General features: G+C 41.9%; 1 protein-coding gene across 1 annotated transcript in view; it reads left to right on the top strand.

The window, feature by feature from the left end:
• LOC119964231 overlaps positions 1 to 18,625 on the top strand; it is a 901,051-nt gene extending 882,426 nt beyond the window's left edge. Inside the window, 8 exon segments of the mRNA XM_038793515.1 lie at positions 807 to 893; positions 1,783 to 1,815; positions 3,440 to 3,561; positions 5,017 to 5,106; positions 10,075 to 10,267; positions 11,576 to 11,959; positions 14,916 to 15,030; positions 16,881 to 18,625. Of these exon segments, the coding sequence (XP_038649443.1) occupies positions 807 to 893; positions 1,783 to 1,815; positions 3,440 to 3,561; positions 5,017 to 5,106; positions 10,075 to 10,267; positions 11,576 to 11,959; positions 14,916 to 15,030; positions 16,881 to 17,161 (1,305 nt within the window). The 3' untranslated portion in view covers positions 17,162 to 18,625.
• The last annotated feature ends 1,068 nt before the right edge of the window (positions 18,626 to 19,693 follow it).

The following is a 19,693-nucleotide window of genomic DNA, read 5'->3' as shown; positions in this document are numbered from 1 at the left end:
CACAGAGGTGACACTACCACAGGGGGGCATTACACCAACCCATATATAAAGGACACAGCACACATGATCTTCCTATTTCCAGTGGAGACACTCAGTGAGTACAGACACAGGGTTGATTCAATATCACACACACCACGTGGATTGTAGCAGACTGGTTTGTCAGTCTGAGTAGCTATAGAAGGATTAACAGTAGAGGCGAACATGAGTAGGAGAATTGTAAATAGTTCAATGAACGTGTTGAAGTTATCTCCACGTCTGAACCTTCCTTTGTCAGAGTGCACATCAAGGAAGCCGCTTATGCTACGCCAAGAGCATAACAAGACAATGTCTACGTGGAAGAACTATGAACACGATTGTTGAGCATATTCAAGACCATCTAAAGATATGAGGATCAGGCCGAAAGGCATTAACATATTGAACGGTGGCAGTTTCATGGGGCTGTCGGGCCTCCCACTTTTTTGTGTTGTCAATGGTATTCTTTGAATCCCCGTCTTAAGCTACAAAATTATACAAAACTACTTTGAGCTCCTGATAGCTGACCATTAGCTCCTGCTGGAAAGCTGTGATGCCTTCTGATAGAATAGGGTACTAACAGCCATCCTGTAGGTCACCACCTGAAGGTCAGCCTTTGTTTGGGTCAAGTTCGGGTCATCAATTCACTTTTCATTCTGGTAATGAAGGGAAAAAAGGAAAGAAAACAAGTGATGGAAAATAATATACTTCGCCTGTATTTGTATGGATAGTATGTTTAGAAAATGTGACAATACATTCAAATTGGGTTAAACAAATTTGCTTCTTCTTTATAGAGTGTGATGCAGGGAACTGTGCCCTATCTGGGGACTTTCTTAACTGATTTAACCATGTTGGACACCGCTCTTCCAGATTACGTTGATGTAAGTCTGTTTAAAACATGTTGGGATTATATCTTTGTTGAAGATTGCTCTCATTACAATTTCAGTGCAAGTTGCTTGGAGATGGAAATCAAAGCAACAGTAAAACCACTAATGAGATTAATACATCAGAGAAAGTACATGTGTGGCTTTGATTTGATGATTTGTACTATGGATCAAATCCTAGATGATTTGAAAGAATCTTTATTCACAATGCAGCTGGTTATGAATATAACAAGATTTATCCTGTATCCCAAAAAGGTTGTGGATTGTATAAATTGCACACTTCTACTTTGCACAGGTAAATTTCTGTTAATTGTCATCATTAGGGCTGCATGGTAGCATAGTGGTTAGCACAATTGCTTCACAGCTCCAGAGTCCCAGGTTTGATTCCCGGCTTGGGTCACTGTCTGTGCGGAGTCTGCACATTCTCCCCGTGTGTGCGTGCTAAATTGCGCTTAGTGTCCAGAATTGCCCTTGGTGTTGAGTGTGATTACTGGGTTATGGGGATATGGTGGAGGTGTGGGCTTGGGTAGGGTGCTCTTTCAAAGAGCCGGTGCAGGCTCGATGGGCCAAATGGCCTCCTTCTGCACTGTAAATTCTATGATTCTCCATTACATTCTCAACTAGCTGCTCACTTTTATATTCAAGTTGATGTTGACAAATTTGACTGCAGCCAAGGACTCTGTATACTGTTAAAAATAATGGCCTGGCAGTGCAATAGAATATTTGTGTTGTACACATGATTGAGTTTTGGCTACATACTCATTTGGAACAAAGTTTACAGAGCTTACATTTTGCTCCTAACCTTTCAAGTTCACAATCTTGTAGTGCAATCTGACCTTTCTACAAGTCGAACTAATGTATTTTTGTCCTTGTTTGTCTCCTATAGAATGGTTACATCAACTTTGATAAGAGACGCAGGGTTAGTATACATTATTTTTACACTTTGCAAAACTTTTAAAATTGTATTTGGGGCCAGGGAGCAGGCCTCTAAATATTATTGGGCGTTGTTTCACTTGAGGGCCTGAAATGCAAGAAAATTGAATAAAGAATGCAGGAGGAACTTCACACAGATTGGATTAGAATGTAGAACCTGCTACCACAGGGATTGGTTGAGTTGAATTGTACAAATGTCTTTCAGAGATGCTGGGAAAAGGAATAGGAGAATATTTGGAGTCTGATGAAGTAGAGTGGGAGAAGTATAAACACTAGCACATATCTGTTGGGCCAAATGGTCTGTTTCTATGCTGTTAATTTGATGCTGTTTATCTTCTAGCAGTCACTGCTAGGTACAGCATGTACCCAGTGTTGATGTGTAGATTATGTCTCTGCAAGACTGAAAATATTTCCTTAATCATGAGGCTGGTTGAATAACTCTATATTTTCCTTCAGAAAAGGGGTATTGGTTACACCTGTGGCATGTCAGCGAAGGGGTGCAGCTTCTGGTTTATCCGGTGATGGGCATTTTTACTCCCTATTGCTGACTTTGCTACTATCAAGTTACCAAATGTACTTTATTGCCGTGGTGACTATTGAGCATAGTTGTACTGTTTTCATTTTATGCCTGAAACCTGAAAATGTTAACACGATAGAAATCTGACCATGCGGAAAACAGTGATATTTCAGTTCTGAAACTGTAACTCGAGCCCAATTTTAGTCTAACCCCAGGAATGGGATGGTTTTGTATATAATTCACCCTGCCTAGTTTGACATTAGTGGTTCATATAATCAGGTGGAATGCAAAATAGGCATCCACCCCAATTGCACATAGCCTTACCCACCTAGATGGGAGACATGCTCTATTAAATGACCTCTATGTCATGGATGATGTTCAGTATTTAACTGGCCTACACTTTACAACCCAACTGTACCGTGCTGTTGTCAAAGGTGACTTGGAAAAACCTTTCCCCCTTGTATCTGTCAAGCGCACTGAATGTGAGATGCAACAGAGGGGCCACAACTGATGAGAAGAAAACTCTACAGCGATTAGGTTCCAGAATATTCCAGCCACCCATTGTCCATGAAGTGCACTTGGTAGTTTCTCTGTCTTGCCCACCCGCCCTCCTGCTAGCTCGCTTTCTTTCTTGCTAGCTCTCCCGTCCTCCCTTTCCGCCCCTGCTCGCTCTCCCGTCCTCCCTTCCCGCCCCTGCTCGCACTCCGATCCTCCCTTCCTGCCCCTGCCCTTCCATCCTCCCTCCCTCCCCAACCTTCCACCCTCCCTTCCTTTGCTGACTCTTGCAAGCCTATCAGGAGTTTATTCTGGTTCTGACATAAGTGATTGGTATTTTTAAAAGACTGATCTTTGAAGCACAGTTTGGGTGGAATGATACCTTGGAGCCATCCTTAAATAATCTAGATGGGACTTATATTGCTGAGGCACATGAGTCATTTACTCCAATGTAAAACATTTTGAGGCAAGAGTCACTGAGCATCAGGTATCTAGCAAAGTTTTGATGCACTCAAAATTCCACTGACTAAGGTAAAGCAGCAGCAGTTATAGTGATATATTTTTTAAACTTTCAATTGTTGTTTCCATGTTCTTTTAGGAATTTGAGGTGATCGCGCAAATTAAATTCTTGCAGTCTACTTGCAACAGTTATAGCATCTATCCAGTCCAGAAGTTTATCAGATGGTTCTACAGTCAAAAATACTTGACTGACGAACAAAGGTAAGTGGGTATTGCAAGAATATGGTGATTAAATCATTAAGGGCTGTGTGTATAATCTTCCACCATTAGTGAGCCTGCCAGTTTATTTGTTGTCTTTCCGTTCACTGGTTTTGAATAGCTTTTATGATGGAGTGATTTGGATGAGCTACGTGATGAAGCAGTGCCATTGTGGTATCAAAATGTGTTTATATTAATTTGAGTAACATATACCAAATTAATAAGTGAACAATAATAGGAAAATGCAAAAAATTTGAGACACTGGTCCATAGACCTCATTTTGAATTTTTACTTTGGATGTAAATTGTGCTGGTTTTGCGAAGTGTTTCTTTTCCTCAAAATTTCTGCTCAAACCTGTTTGTACATCCCTGACCTATAACCCAACAAGGCCAGCATTTTGGGTGTCATTTTTAAAAACAAAATAAGTGGTTGCCTCAAAACTTGATGCACTGCAGTTAAATAAGTTTAATCAATGTCTAGTCCACCACCTGAGATTTGAAATAATTAGAAATGACTTTTTACAAGCTTGTATTTTTTTATACAGTTACATTGATTTGCAGCAGTTGGCTTCTTCATAAATTAAAAAAAATAAATCTCTTAAAATGAACTCCAGTATTCATGCACCTTTTAACAGTATTTTAAACTCCTTCTCCGGATGGAAATAGACATGTCGAGCAGGTACCTGGAAAACTGATTCATTTGAGCTGGGAGTATGGCTAGTTTTGTGGGTGGGCAAAGCTTCCATTATTTTCCTTTGGGCTGGTTGATTTTGGGTGGATTGCACCTGAAAATATTGGCAGCGGAAACTTTTGCCTCCTATATTTTGTCTGCTCCTTTTATTTCTAATAAACAGGATCTGTTCCCTCATTTTAGTATTCAGAGGGAGTGTTAATTACCCGAGGTGGCTGATTCCCTCCTTTCATTCCTTGTGACAAGATGTCCATTGTCAGCTATGTGCATTCACGTAATAATACAGATGAGGCCAGGAGCAGCTTGTGGGTGTGAATTTGCAATCTATTCTATATTCTTGTGCGCTGGAAGTTCGATTTCCAATGCTAATCAGTTCACTTTCTACAAGTCCAGCATTTCTTAATTTTCCAGTACTTGATGTATACGTTGGACCATTTTGTTCCCTTCAGTGTGTCCCACAAAAAGGCTGCGATGCTAATGGTGGCTGTCATCTGAGAATGTCTGACACACAAAGTTAAATTATTCTCTAGCTACATTTTGTGCAGTAGAAAAGATTGCAATTCCCGTAGTGAGAACCGTCCCAGTCGTGGTAGCTAATGATTAATCAAAGTAATGTGCAGTGTTCTCCTGCCTGAAAAGCAAATTCATCACTCATGCAAATTTTTTTTGTACAAATGAGTTCTTCAAAATGCCAAGACTATTAAACAAGCACATCTGTTTATTTTTAATTGAACCTTGTCTGAAATATGTTTATCTGCCATCCTGCAGCTATTATTTGTCCTGTGATCTAGAGGCAGCTTACGATACTAGTCCCACATCACCAAAATCCAGACAGAGTGTGGCGAAACGTCTCAGCCTGTAAGTATCACACGATAAGCAGTGGAGAAATCTCATCTGGTTACTTTCTTTGCAATAGGGATAAATAGACAGACTGTGTCCATTCTGAGTTTATATTCTTCCACATTTTGTGTATCACTACATTCTAGCCAACATCACATGTAACGTATGCTTGCCTTGCCTCCATTACTACTGAAAACACTCATTCATGCTTTTGTCAAGACTCCCCCAGTGTTGCTGCCTGAGCCCCCTGTGCGGCACAAGCCCCCTCTGCTATGTTATCTGTGAATGCAAACTCATCCAATATCTGCTGCTCATCTTCTATCAGTCTTTTCTGATTCCCTTTGACTCATGCCCTCACTAACTCAATTGATATCCCTATCCACAACATCCCTATCCCTTGTGTGACCTCTGCCCTTGCCTGTCTCTACCTCTAATTTCTCCAGCCTTAGGTGACCTGTACAGATCCTGCGATACGATCCAATCACCATTGAATTCCATCCTTCTCTCCACATCACAATTGGTAAAAGATTCCTCAGCCATTTGGATCCTTCATCCAAAATTCCATGTGTACCCATCACGAGCCTTTGGCAAACTTATCATGGCATCTGCTTCTAAGTACTTTGGAACATTTAACCATCTTAAATATGGAATATAAAAGTTCCTGAGGGCAAACCCTATCTTTAGCTGCAGTAGTTTATTGAAGACCAAATTCAGAGTTATCAAAGTTTTGTGTGCAGTTTCCTATCAAATAATGTTGTGGGTCTTTTTGCTCAATTTTGATGAAAGATTATGTACACATTTAAGGTGTGGCAACATTGGGAGATTTTCTGCACTAAACATTTAATATTGGATTTTTCAATTTTAAGAATTAGATTAACAGCAGGGTTGGAATAATATTCTGGAAAGTCTCGGTGCTTTGTCATCTGAACACAAAAATCAAAACACCTAGTGGATTTTTCCAGCAGAAGGGGGATTTCTTAGCAGACGGCCATTTCTGCCCAGGGCCTTCAAGGAGTAATTCTCCTATCTCCAACTCCATGTAGAATTCTGCATCAGATCCCTGCAATACACCACCTCTTTTCCCCCCTACAACCACCAAACTCACCAACCTTCACTGAGAAGATCCTTATTGAATATGCCACCGTCTGCAATCTCTGCAAGAATTTCCCCTTTCCTGATGTAAATTTTAATCTGGTGCCAAGTCAAGTGGATCTTCAGGCAGCTGAGTAGGAAGCCAATCATATTGTGGGATTCTCTCTTGACTGCAACACAAAGTTGCATATCTTCGCTTTACATTTCAGATGGCAAAGCAAATTATTATTTGGGTTATAGTAGCTAAATAAGGAGACATTTTTAAATAATGGAGAAACATTCTACAATAAAAATTTAGTCTTTGGGGATTCATGAGGGTGCTTTTGCAGTAATTGAGGTTGATATGTCCATTTTAAAAACCTCATTCAGCAAATTGCAAGTTTTTCGAGGGTTTTTATTCAGAAAGACTAACGGCATAAATGTGGAAATTTTCACAAGTTCACTAATTTGCATAGGGATTCTATTGTAATCTTGCAGAACCCATGACAGTTATTCTACATGTGCGGAGATGGTTGAAAGTTTTGTCAATTTCAGTGGACTGTTCATTCTGTTTTGCTGTCAGTCTAAAATCTAGACCTCTGCATTTTGCCAAAATATGTCACGGCAAGCCCTTGATTTGCTGTGGATCGCATACAAAACACCCCCATTTTCTGGCCTCATAATTTTTGCATATGCTTGGGTGTACAAGTCGATGCTCACACTACCCTTTTCCTCCATGACATGCAATGCTCGCATTAATAGTTTGCCTCAATGTTTCACCCAACAAATGTATTTTTTATTTGCAGGTACCTTGTAACTGGGCACAAGGCATCAGGCAGGCAACGTGGGCTGTGTTGTGAATATGCATGAGTGGGTTCAAGATGCAGCAGACCTCCCATCCATGCCACACTTTTATACTCCATATATTAGTCAACCCTGTCTGGAATTCTTTTCCCAGGTCTCAAAGGGCAACTAAATCCACTTACATCTGCGGTATCTTTGGCCCAGTTCTGTAGTGGACATAGCTTCATGGAGAGCGGCAGCAAATTCTCATTGAGGGTGGTGATGTAGGAATCATAGAACCCCTGCAGTGCAGAAAGAGGCCATCAGCCCATTGAGTGTGCAACAACCCTACTGAGGCCTACTCCCCTACCATAACTCCACATAACCTGCACATCTTTGGGCTGTGGGAGGAAACCGGAGCAAACCCATGCAGACACTGGGAGAATGTGTAGTTTGGGGTCTTGTATGCCCTCATGCTTAGGGCAGCACGGTAGCATGGTGGTTAGCATAAATGCTTCACAGCTCCAGGGTCCCAGGTTCAGTTCCCGGCTGGGTCACTGTCTGTGCGGAGTCTGCACGTCCTCCCCGTGTGTGCGTGGGTTTCCTCCGGGTGCTCCGGTTTCCTCCCACCGTCCAAAGATGTGCGGTTTAGGTGGATTGGCCATGCTAAATTGCCCATAGTGTCCTAAAAAGTAAGGTTATGGGGGGGGTTGTTGGGTTACGGGTATAGGGTGGATACGTGGGTTTGAGTAGGGTGGTCATTGCTCGGCACAACATCGAGGGCCGAAGGGCCTGTTCTGTGCTGTACTGTTCTATGTTCTATGTGTGCAGAGCAGGTGTTGTCACCACATTCCTGTACTATGATGAGATGTGGACTAAGCACCAGTGACACATAAGAGCGTCGAGAAATTTAATCAACCAGTGATTAGCACTGGTGCTTCACAGTGCCAGGAACCCGGGTTTGATTCCCAGCTTGGGTCGCCTGTCTGTGCAGAGTCTGCACGTTCTCCCTTGTCTGCGTGGGTTTCTTCCAGGTGCTCTGGTTTCCTCCTACAAGTACCGAAAGACATGCTTGTTCGGTGAATTGGAAATTCTGAATTCTCCCTCTTGTGTACCCGAACAGGCGCCGTAGTGTGGCAACTAGGGGATTTCACAGTAACTTCATTGCATTGTTAATGTAGGCCTACTTGTGATACTAATAAGATAATAATATTGTGAAGTTCACCATGCAGCACAGCAACGGTGACAACGATTCGGAAGAGCTTACTACCAATTGCTCATAATTGCGACAATTTGTCCATCAGGCTGCATTACACTTTGTATGGGGAAGCAGATGGGTGGCAGAGAAGGAAATAAAGAAAGGAAATCCTGCATTCTGGCTCTCCCTGTCTTGTGGGACAGCCTGTCCTATGTGCCCAAAGATCTGGGGCTTAAGAATCAGTCTGTTCAGTTGCATGAAGGCCCGTGGTAGAAACCTGCGATCCTCGGTGGACGTCATCCTTAAATCGAGGGATAGCCAACACAAATAGTCAGTATCACTTTCCTGCCCTTATAAATGAAATGAATTTGATACACACAGTACATAAATCTGTAAATGAAGCTCCATGTCCGTTGTGCGGCAGCTTCCTCGACTGCTAAAGTTGCACTCAGTTGCACTCTTCCAGGTTTCTATTTATCTATTTATCACAAAGTCAAAATACCTACCTTGCTTGCACAATTTCTGCACTGCTGTGCTCCTGTCTCTCTGTTTTAGATGGGCACAATGGGATAGGGGCAACCTAATTATCCTTTCATCCATAGATAATGGGGCAGTGCAGAGAAATTTACCCTATTATCAAGCCTGCCCGATTCAAATAATGCATACTGTTGTATTTAAAAGTCTCTATACATTGACACTCTACTCTCTCGATGAAGGCAGGTCTACACAAAAGCATTGCCAAAGTTAACAATACTATTCAATAAAAATATGCCCCCATAACCCTTGTAGCGCAATGACTCATTTTATTACATAACACTCCTATGATGCATCTGGGGAGGATTTAAGATATTGATAAAAAACTGTATAAATACAAGTTTATTACTGCTGTTAGTAGCTCTCAAAGAGGAACCTTTTTGAATATAGTTCTTTGTAACCAAAATATAAATAGGGTAATAGGTTCTGTTAGGCTTTCGAACTGTGGGCGCGATTCTCCCAAAACGGGAGAAATCGTAAAGCTGCCGTAAAACCCGGGCGGGTTTTACGGCAGCGCGCCCCTTCCCGACCGGGGACCGATTCTGGTCCCCGGTCGGGGCTAGCAGCCCGACGCCGTAGGCTCCGGCAAGACGGGCTTAACGAAAATCGTTAAGCCCGCTTGCCGGAGTTAGCGCCGGCTGACGCGTCATATGACGTCAGCCGCGCATGCGCAGTTTGGAAGACTCCAACCCGCGCATGCGCGGGTGACGTCATCGCGTTTTTGCGCGAAACCCGCGCATGCGCGGGCCGGGTTGCCCCTCAGCCGCCCCGCGAATGGATACTGCGGGGCGGCGGAAGGACAAATAGTGCGCGGGCATCGGGCCCGCTGCCCGCGATCGGTGCCCACCGATCGCGGGCCCATGGCACCCTTGGCACGGCCGTGGTACTGCCGTGCCAATCGGTGCCATGGTTATAAAAAGCGAGTTTGTGACGCCGTTTTTACGAACGGCAAGACCAGGTGTGTTTGCCGTTCGTAAAAACGGCGGAAAGGGCTGGGACTTCGGCCCATCTAACAGCTGAGAATCGCTGCCGGCCGTAAAAAAACGGCGGCAGCGATTCGGGTCGGGACTTCGGCGGGGGGGTGGGAGAATAGTGGGAGGGCGGCAAAAATGTCGGGAAGGCCCTCCCGCTATTCTCCCACCCGTCGTGGGGGGCGGAGAATTTCGCCCTGTAACTTTGGCTCTTTCTCTCTCCATGGGTACTGGAAGTCTTTCGAACATTTTCTATTTTTATTTCAATAAGTTGCATAACCAGCTCAGGTGGGATAGAGTATGTACCTCAATATATTGCAAAAATTGTTCATGTATTGGGACACTGGTAGCTAAGTGCTGCTCGAATTAACAGTAAAAAAACTGGAATGCAGTGACATTTTTCAGTGTTTTTGCCTTTCCCTCCTGCAGCCTATTTCTAGGGGCAGACGTAAACGCAAGCAGCACTCCAACTAAGAACTCTGACCAGCCTAAATCCCCTGAGAGTGGGATCTCAGCAGAGAGTATCAACTCGGTCAGCATTTCACCATCGCATTCTAGCAGTTCGGGAATCAAAGAGCCATGCACTTCGCAGAAGGCTACTCGAAAAGAACCACAGAAAAAGGTGACGCAAAGAGGCATTCATTCACCACACAAAATGTTGTCGTAGGAGTTCAACCATCCCCAAGGAGGTTTGGGATCATCTAATACATACCCCACCCCACTCTCCAATTGTAATTTGACAGTCAATGGGATACGAGGATGCTCAGCGACAACTGTCATGATCACCAGTCCCTCCTGCCCGACCAAACCCGACTTGCCTTTCTTTGCGGGCATCTGACTATCTGACTGGGCTGACACCTCTTGGCAAACCTTCATCCTTAATTTGAACCTGGCTCCAGCGGCAGTCTCATAATTGGCCACTACCAGCAATATGCTGCCCCAGGGCAAACCGCTGGTCGAAGTGGGGAGGCCTCGCATTTTCAAACCTGAAGGTGGGACTTCTGTCTCAACCATGTTGTTTTCAAAGGCATCGGATGTCAGAAAAATTAAAATTAACTCGTACGGATTGCAAACTGATTTTGTTAACATGAAATAGAAGTTTGGCTAATACAAGCTAGTTTTGTATAAATATGTACAAAGGAAGCTTTGGGTTGTTTTGGAGTGCTTTGTGTTTTAAAGTACCCTCCCTGTACAGCTTTACCTTTTTCAGACTTTGTAATCCTCCTCTTCAACAACTTTACTGCCTCTTTATGACCAATAATCTGCAGGATTCTTTGAAGAACTGCTTTACAGTGACCTGGGTGATTTGAGTCCTAATTTCTTCAGTTCTATCTATCCCGCCCCACACCTCATTCATGTTGTGTCTCTCCTTTCTTTCGATCTATGGTGCTGTCTCTCACCTGCACATGCACCAGCTGGCTCGCTTGCACAAGCGCACATAATATCACCACTGGATGTGTTTAATTTCAACCAGTGTAGGTGCGTGCTGCAAGTGAGTAGTCAGATGACGCAGGCAAGTAAATATTTGTTTTGAGTATAGAATTGCTCAAATACTGAGTGTAAACTGAAATCCTAAATGTATTATTTAACAATTTGAGAGTAGCTTAAATGTTCAAATATAATGGCCCACAGTGCACTTCTGCATGCAATATGCTAAATGATAACTGACAATGTTGGCTTAACAACTAGTAGACATTAGAGGACATCATTCATCAGAGCTGTATTTAACTTGTAGGGGGAGGAACCAAAGAAAATATTTCACGGTATAATGACCATGAAATTGTGCATTCCTCACTGTCCAGACCAAATAATTGTGTCTGCAATGCCTCCATTTTTGAGGGAATATCGGAGAGATCATGACATAATGGATGTAACTGGGAAGGAGGGCCTACCTGAGATATAATTGTTGACGATTTTCTTTCTGAAATAGTTTATTCTGCAGTCGTCCAAATCTGTGCCTTCATCTTCATCTGGGCACTCTGCGGTCGCTACCTCCTCGGGAGTTTCATCCTCGGTCAGCATTGTGTCAAAGTCGCCATTAGCCCGCCACACCAAGCCTCGCAAGCAGTCGTTCAAATCTGTGCCTTCATCTTCATCTGGGCCCTCTGCGGTCGCTACCTCCTCGGGAGTTTCATCCTCGGTCAGCATTGTGTCAAAATCGCCATTCGCCCGCCACACCAAGCCTCACAAGCGTTCTGCCTCAACCAACTGCTGCAATATATCTCGTCCCATTTACGACCCCAATGCAATAGAAACCCAAATGATCCGAGTCTGCCTAGAGGAGGATAATACAAGTCCATACAAAGACGTTTTGGTAAGTGCATGGTTTTCTTCTTTAGTCATGTTCATGTTGTGTGATGGTTGTCAATTTATTTCAGTAGAGAAACAAAAATGTAAGGGGGCATTTATTTCTGAGAAAAAAATGGCCTCTGAACCATTGATTGCCATGCAGTCATAGTAAAGATGGTTGTGTGACTTATCGCTGCGACTTCACTACATCAAAAGCATGGGAAGTAGACATATTCTATTTCCTGAGTAATTTGACCATCATTTCAACTTGCTTTTAGAGTGCTGTTGCACTATTTGTTTGGCCTTGGAACCTTTTTACTGTCCGTACTCATTAAATGCGCACAGCAAGGTGTAGCATTCTTAATAAGCTTATTTGGGGAATGATGCCTATTAATTTTTACTATTCCTCCCTCCCATTAGTCCTCACTCCTTGCACAACAATGTGGTAAGGAGGTGCAAATTGGAGCGTGGGTCCTTCAATTAGTGTATGACTAACCAGGTAGCTCTGCTACTGCTAGCTGATTGAGTAATTTTTACAAAGTTTTCCTTGGCTTTGGCTCATGTGGAATTTAAAGGATACCAAATAGAAGAGAACAAATCAAAAATGGGAGAGGAGATGTACACAGTTCAAAATCTAACTTGATGATCCTCATGCATTTTGTGTTTAGCAAGATCATTTCAAATCTCTTTGATTGTGCCTTCCAAATACCTCGGTGTTGATACATTTAAATGTTATAATTGAACACAACCCCTAGATGAGCTCTGTGAAGAAAAGAAAATATTTGTTAGCTTTCTCTAGTAAATCTAAAAGTTTAGCAGTCAGTTAGAATATAATCATTGCAAAATGAGGATTGGCTGACACAATTATGACCTGAGTTGAAGATGGGATGGAGCTGAGTGGGATTTGAGACCGGACTTGGAGCAAGAGTATAGCAATAGTCTATTTAAACAGAATATCTATGAACTACAACAAACTAAACTAGTGACCCAACTAAATGAAAATGAAATGAAAATCGCTTATTGTCACAAGTAGGCTTCAATGAAGTTACTGTGAAAAGCCCCTAGTCGCCACATTCCAGCGCCTGTCCGGGGAGGCTGGTACGGGAATCGAACCGAGCTGCTGGCCTGCTTGGTCTGCTTTAAAAGCCAGCGATTTAGCCCAGTGAGCTAAACCAGCCCCTACAGCAAAATCTCTCGATTAAAGCAGGATATTTTTACTCCTGTTAAATTGCAATGAGTGGAAGAAAAAGCTACAGAATCATTCTCCATCTTTTGACTTAAGTCAATTACCTTCATTTTGTCCTCTGATTATTGGTTCCCTCTCAATTGGAAACAGTTTTTCCTTATTCACTTTATCAAAACCCTCTTTAGTAAGGAATTGGGAGTCCAAAGTAAGTAAAAGTAAACCACATTTATTTTACAACCGTTATATACACGAGTACTGATAGAACCTCACCAGGTACTACTCTCTCCTGTCGATCAGTTCTACATTGGGACTCATGGGAACTATGCTAATAGTTCAATAAAACACATTGAACTCACTTCAAAATCTAGAGCATCTTTTACTCAAAACTGCATCAAATGGCAGCTTATTATTCCAAATTACGTAACACAACAAACACTGCAGTGCATTTGGTCATTTAAGTATCCTGTTTACCTAACACCAGTCCAATGTGTCTCATTTTGAGGTGGATGCTACATTTTTGAACTCCACTCTGGAACTAAAAGTTGCGAAGTGTCTCCTTAATCAGTTTCTAAATCTATTTTAAGTAAACATGCACTAATATTAGTAAATGTCAGACTAATCCTTTTGGCATTAGGAAAGTAAATGTCAAAAATAGGAAAATGGTACAGGAGGAAAAGAAATGGAGCATTTAAATGAATCTTTTGTACAAATTTATTTGCTTTAACCTGCAAATGTGGATAAAATTGCTCGGGAATCCTAGTGACAGAACACTGGTCTCTGTTACTCTTGTATATTCATGCATGTACCTTCAGTGCTCACAGTGAATGGTTTACAGAGCATGAAGGCAGGTTTTGCACTCCCAATCCAGGGAATCCAAGTTCAAATGCAGCAACACCGAGACAATACCCAGGGTTGGGCTGACAAGTTGTGAGTTAGATTTGCGCCACACATGTGCCAGGAAATGACCATCTCCTTCAAGAGAGGATCTAATCATTGCCCCTTGACATTCAATGGCATTACCATTGAATTACCGCTGAATCCCCCACAATCAACATCCCGAGGGTTGCCATTGATCAGAAACTGAACTGGACTAGCCGTATTAATACTGTGGCTACCAGGACAGGTCAAAGGCTAGGAATCCCACGGTGAATAACGCACCAACAACACTCGGCTCAACACAATCCAGGACAAAGCCCACTTGATTTCTGCTCCTTCCACAAACATTCAAACCCTCCATCACCGATGAACAATGGCAGCCATGTCTACCATCTGCAAGATGCACTAAGGGACTTTGCAAGGTTCCTTAAACAGCACCTTCCAAACCCATGACCACTACCATCTAGAAGGACAAGAGCAGCAGATACCTGGGAACACCACCACCTGGAGTTTGCCCTCACCACCCTGACTTGGAACTATATCGCCACTCCTCCACTGTCGCTGGGGCAAAATTCTTGAACTCCCTCCCTAACAGCACAGTGGATGTACCTACACTTCAAGAACTGCAACGGTTCAAGAAGGCACCTACCACTACCTTGTGAAGGGCAACTAGGGATGGGCAATAAATGTTCGCCTAACCAGCGCCCACATCCCGTCAATTAAGTTTTAAAAAGTTGGGGGTGGTCGAGGGTCATAGACCAGTTTTATAAATGGGTATTATTTCTCTGATGTAACTTGTACAGCATTCAATGCAATATTACTTTTCATCCACCGGGTGAAAGCAACCATTTTCAAGCCCTTTGGAAAGGCCTTGCACTTCATTATTCTGAATGAAAAGTAAATACTTTTTCCTCCTTAGGTGACAAACCAAGAGAAAGCGCCTGCTGTTGTCCAGAGAGCCGTGACCATGCACAACATGGAAGAACTGTATGCAGAGGATTATCAGCTAGTACAGATCATCTCAAAAGAGCGAGGTGAGAGGTGTTTCAATTTGTGATAAATCATCATCTCTGGCAGCAGATTAGTATTTTTTCCTAATTTCACCAAAACTGGGAAAATTCAAATTCCTGCCACTGAACATGGCTGATTGCACTCAGCTGGATCCAACTTGGAGGAATAAAAACAAAGTGCTAGAAAAATGCAGCAGGTCTGGTAACAGGTCTGGAGAGAGAAAGAGTTAGCGTTTTGAATCAATGTGACTCCTCTTAAGAAAAATGATAGGGACTTGTAATTCGGTTTCTCTCCACAGATGCTACCAGACCTGCTGAGCTTTTCCAGCATTTTCAGTTTCTTTTTGCGATTTTCCAACAATCGCAATTTTTTTTGCTTTTTATCCAACGTGGAGGAGTTTGACATTACGTTCCTTACTAAGTAGCAGCTATTATCTGCATCCAATGAAAGCAACTAATTTTATGATCTATGAACTATGTTAACCAATCTCCTGAAAGTGATATTATATTGAAAGATGGACATGTGGAGTTGGTAGTGGAGTCAATTATTTGAATAATTCACAATTTATCAACTTTATTAGTTTCTTAATTCCAGCTGGTTATTCTTCTCCACCCCACCCCCACCCCAATAAATTACCATTTTAGTTTGTTGAAATCAAGAACCATTTTTTTTTACCTTGGCCCTCCAACAATCTGGCCATGAAGCAAGAAAAGTAGCTAATTTTGTATCCTCTGTCCCCACTACACCTCCAAGAGAAAAGTTGAAGTCAGGATCAGTCTTTGAGGCTTTGATTCTGCCATGGTTAAAAATCCTATAAACTCTCAACTGTCCAGACTCCACCAAGCAGAATACTCATTACGTGGAATTTTACAATGCATTTTACATTCTAGTCTGATCAGAGTTTTAAAAAAAATTTCTCTGGATGCAAATATTACTGGCAAAGCTAGCATTTATTGTGCATCCCTCATTGCCCTGAGGAAAATGGGGATAGTAAGTTTCATCTTTGAGTTCATAGAATCCCTACAGTGCTGAATGAGGCCATTCAGCCCATCCAAGTCTGTATCTACCCTCCAAAAGAACACCTGCCGAGGCCCACTCCTCTGCCCTATCCCCATAATCCACCTAACCTCCACATCCCTGGACACCAAAGGACAATTTTTTAGCACGGCCAATCTATCTAACCTGCGCATCTAGGACTGTGGAAAGAAACCCACACAGACAGAGGGAGAACGTGCAAACTCCACACAGACTATCACCCAACGTTGGAATTGAACCCGGGCCCCTGGCGCTGTGAACAGTAGTGTTGACCACCTTGCTGTCTTATGCTGGGGTTCCTTTCAATAATGGTTCCTCCCCAATGGTATTAGGTACAGGATTTAGCTCCAACAATAATGGAATATTTGGAAATGTTTTTCAGCGATAACACAACAGTAGCTATAATACTTCAATACTGGCAAGAACATAACCCAATTGTTTTGCTAATGATCCAATTCTGCAATGTCAACGTTCTTTCGGAAAGGAAACCAGATATCCTTACCTGGTTTGGCCTGTGCATTGTTAACTTGTAACTGCTTCCTGAAATGGTCTAGCAAGTCATTCAGTTGTACCAAACTGTGAGTAAGAGAGTGGGCACCACCAATATTCTCAATGGAGGGGGGTTTGCAACTGGGAAGGAGCAATAAATTCTGGTCATATCCTGAGATTAAATAATTTGTTTTCATTTATTGAGTCTATCCAAGAAGGGTGTATTTGTCATACATTCAGAACCCTTGCAGCCATTCATACTTCCACATCTAAATTGCAGTTGGATCCTACGCATTAGCCAATCAAAATGCATGTGTAAATAACCATGGACATTTATTTTTCTTTTCAGAATTGGTTATTCCAGACGATGCCAATGTGTATTATGCTATGAGTAAATTGAATTTTAAATTTCGTCTGAGAAACCGCTTCTCGAACAAACCGGTTCTGCCGCGAAGCCACTCATGCTTGGCCCTACCCAAAGCAGACAAAACAGGAAAATCAGCACAACCCTGGGCATCCAAAACAGGAAAATCAATGCAACCCTGGGCAACCAAAACAGGAAAAGCAGCACAACTCGAAGCAGCCAAAAAAGGAAAATTAGCGCACCGACTCAGCAAGATTGGGCTGTAAGGGGTGTCGCTTTTCATGCAGCTGTACCTGTCAGAGCTAAAAACACCACTCAGTATTAGAAATGCCCTGCAATATATGTGAATAAATCCCCTTGACTGAATTCTACTTAAATTATTGGACACCATCGATAGCATTGACCGAACTTTTAACTTTTGAGCACAATGCTGAAAAAATGTTGAAATATTTTGCACATCAGCTCTTTTGAAAAATGGCTGGAGGATTGGAGCCTGTCACCAAAGTCTGCTGGCTAGCCACAGACTTGATGAAGATTATGTGCTTGGCGAAAGAGAAAAAAATATTTGTTATGTATGTTTTGTGTGACTATTTGCAAATGATCTGGCCTGAGTTCCTCCATGATCGCTTTGTAGCAAGTGAACCAGCCACCATCTTGTCACTGGCCGGATGATGAATACTTCAACAAAAGTATTTAGATTGCCCTTGAACTCTTCAGCAGATGTTTCCTGCCTTCCCTCTTTACTTTTCCAGTGGCTTCACCTCTTCTGGATTATACAGCATTGTCTTGCCTTCAACGTAGGACAACTGCAAGAAATATGAAATTGTTTATTATTGCCAATGTTGTTGCACTTGTTTTGAATTGATGTTCAGCTTTATACTGAATTTATATTGAATTGTTATTTGGTATATATATTTGTAACTGTAAACCTTTTGGGGGAAAAAAAAATCTTTAAAAGCTGCAGAGGGGACCAGATCATCTGAGATACGAATACTTTTTTGTCCCTCATATGTTCAATTACTTACAACTGCCATTGTGTGGGCTAGCCTACAGTAATAAAAGAATAAGCAATATCCTTTCTGTATGAAAGTACAGATTTTAATGGTCAAGAACCCAACAGACACTTAATTCATTGACCTCTTCATTTTATTGCAATCACTTCTCAGGTGTAGGAGAGCACTAATTATGTGTGTTCACTCATTAGATGTATCCAAAAAAAAAATCCCTTCAAAAGTAGCAAAAAATGCCAAGAATGTCTTAACAGTATTTGTCTCTTATCAAATTCAGGTTTGCACTATGTATAAATTAACCACCAGAAAAACTGCAAGTGCTGAAGCACTTTAACATTTCTAGCGTCTTCCACACTCAACGTTCCAGTGTCCTTTCCCAATATGAATCGACGTGCCCATGAGTTGTGGTGAGAAGGTATTTTGGAGAGCTCAGCAGCTGGTTTAGGGTGGTCCATGTATTTTTTTGTGTTGCTTATCAACCACTTGATGCCCTGTAATAGGATTCACTTATCAGACACAGGCACAATTACACAAGACCACTCGTCACTAAAAGGTTCAACATCTGGGCTATGCCAACTACACTTGACGCAGGTATTAGAGGAAATCATATTGTTACTTGTGCAGTTTACTTTTCTAAGTGTACCTTTTGGAAACATCTTCCATGTTCCTGATATATGATATAATTTGTTTTAAATAAAAAGTTACTAAAATTTCAACGCATCAAATGTTTGATTTTATTCAGTTGAAATGGAGGCAGGGCCTGACATATCACACACGTTATGTGTGCACTTCATATCTAAATAGTTATTTCATTGCCCATTGGTACTCCAGTAGGCAATTTCCATGTGTTGCGAGCTCCTCTTAATGTGATGTTATGGATGTTTGTATCCTAGAAACCAAGGCCAATGATCGTATAACTGCAGTGTCATGTTTTTAACACCAGCTGATCAAATAATATAGCCAAGCCACATGTTCTCCAATGGTATGGTGATGAGTTGAAAAACAAAAGTAGTTAACTATTGGCATTATTTTTATATACAAGCATTCCACCCCCTCTTTGTCCCAGTTTTCCCCCAGTAAGTGTTTTATGCATTGATGATTTGTTAGACAATGACACTGGCATATCTACAGATGTGGTCAGGATGTTTTCCCTCCCCTTTCCATCCCCCATTTCATTGTTCAACATGAAACGGTATTCACCAAAGTTGTAGTGTGAACAATTAGATTTACAACTTTTTAAATGGGGCAGCTTCTGCATTCCCCATTTTAAAATGTCTTGCCCCATCTGAAATTTTTGGCTATTTTGCTGTTGCCTTAGATGTATCCTCCATCGTCCTTGTCTCTCACTCTCTTCCTTCCCAACTTGTGTGTCTATCTTTTATCTCTGCTAGCTAGATCAGATTCAAAGTTGATTGCTAATGCTATGATTCTAAGGTCTAACTTACTTCAGTCTTAAAATAATCCATCAATTTTTCCGCTCATAAGAAATCCGTATGTGTAACTTTTCCAAATAAGGTGGGAGTTAGTTTAACTTCCATGATTAGTTTGTAAGTGGATAAGTTGATTATGCTTAATGTTTACACAAGATTTGGAAGGTGTTTATCTATAGATATTAGGTCAGATGACCAACTCTGCAATCTATCCAGACTGAAAGTGGAGACCATAATACAACATGTCTTAATGGATAAATCTATGCTGGTGATGCAGCGCTAGTCACTCATGCAGAAACTCAGCTATAAATAAGCATGGATTGTCTCTCCCATGTCTGTAACCTGTTCTTGTTCTTAC

This window comes from Scyliorhinus canicula, chromosome 4 (assembly GCF_902713615.1).
Source record: "Scyliorhinus canicula chromosome 4, sScyCan1.1, whole genome shotgun sequence".
Lineage (NCBI taxonomy): Eukaryota > Metazoa > Chordata > Chondrichthyes > Carcharhiniformes > Scyliorhinidae > Scyliorhinus > Scyliorhinus canicula.
The sequence above is the reverse complement of the archived record's forward strand: the minus strand, read 5'-3'. Positions and strand labels throughout refer to the sequence as shown.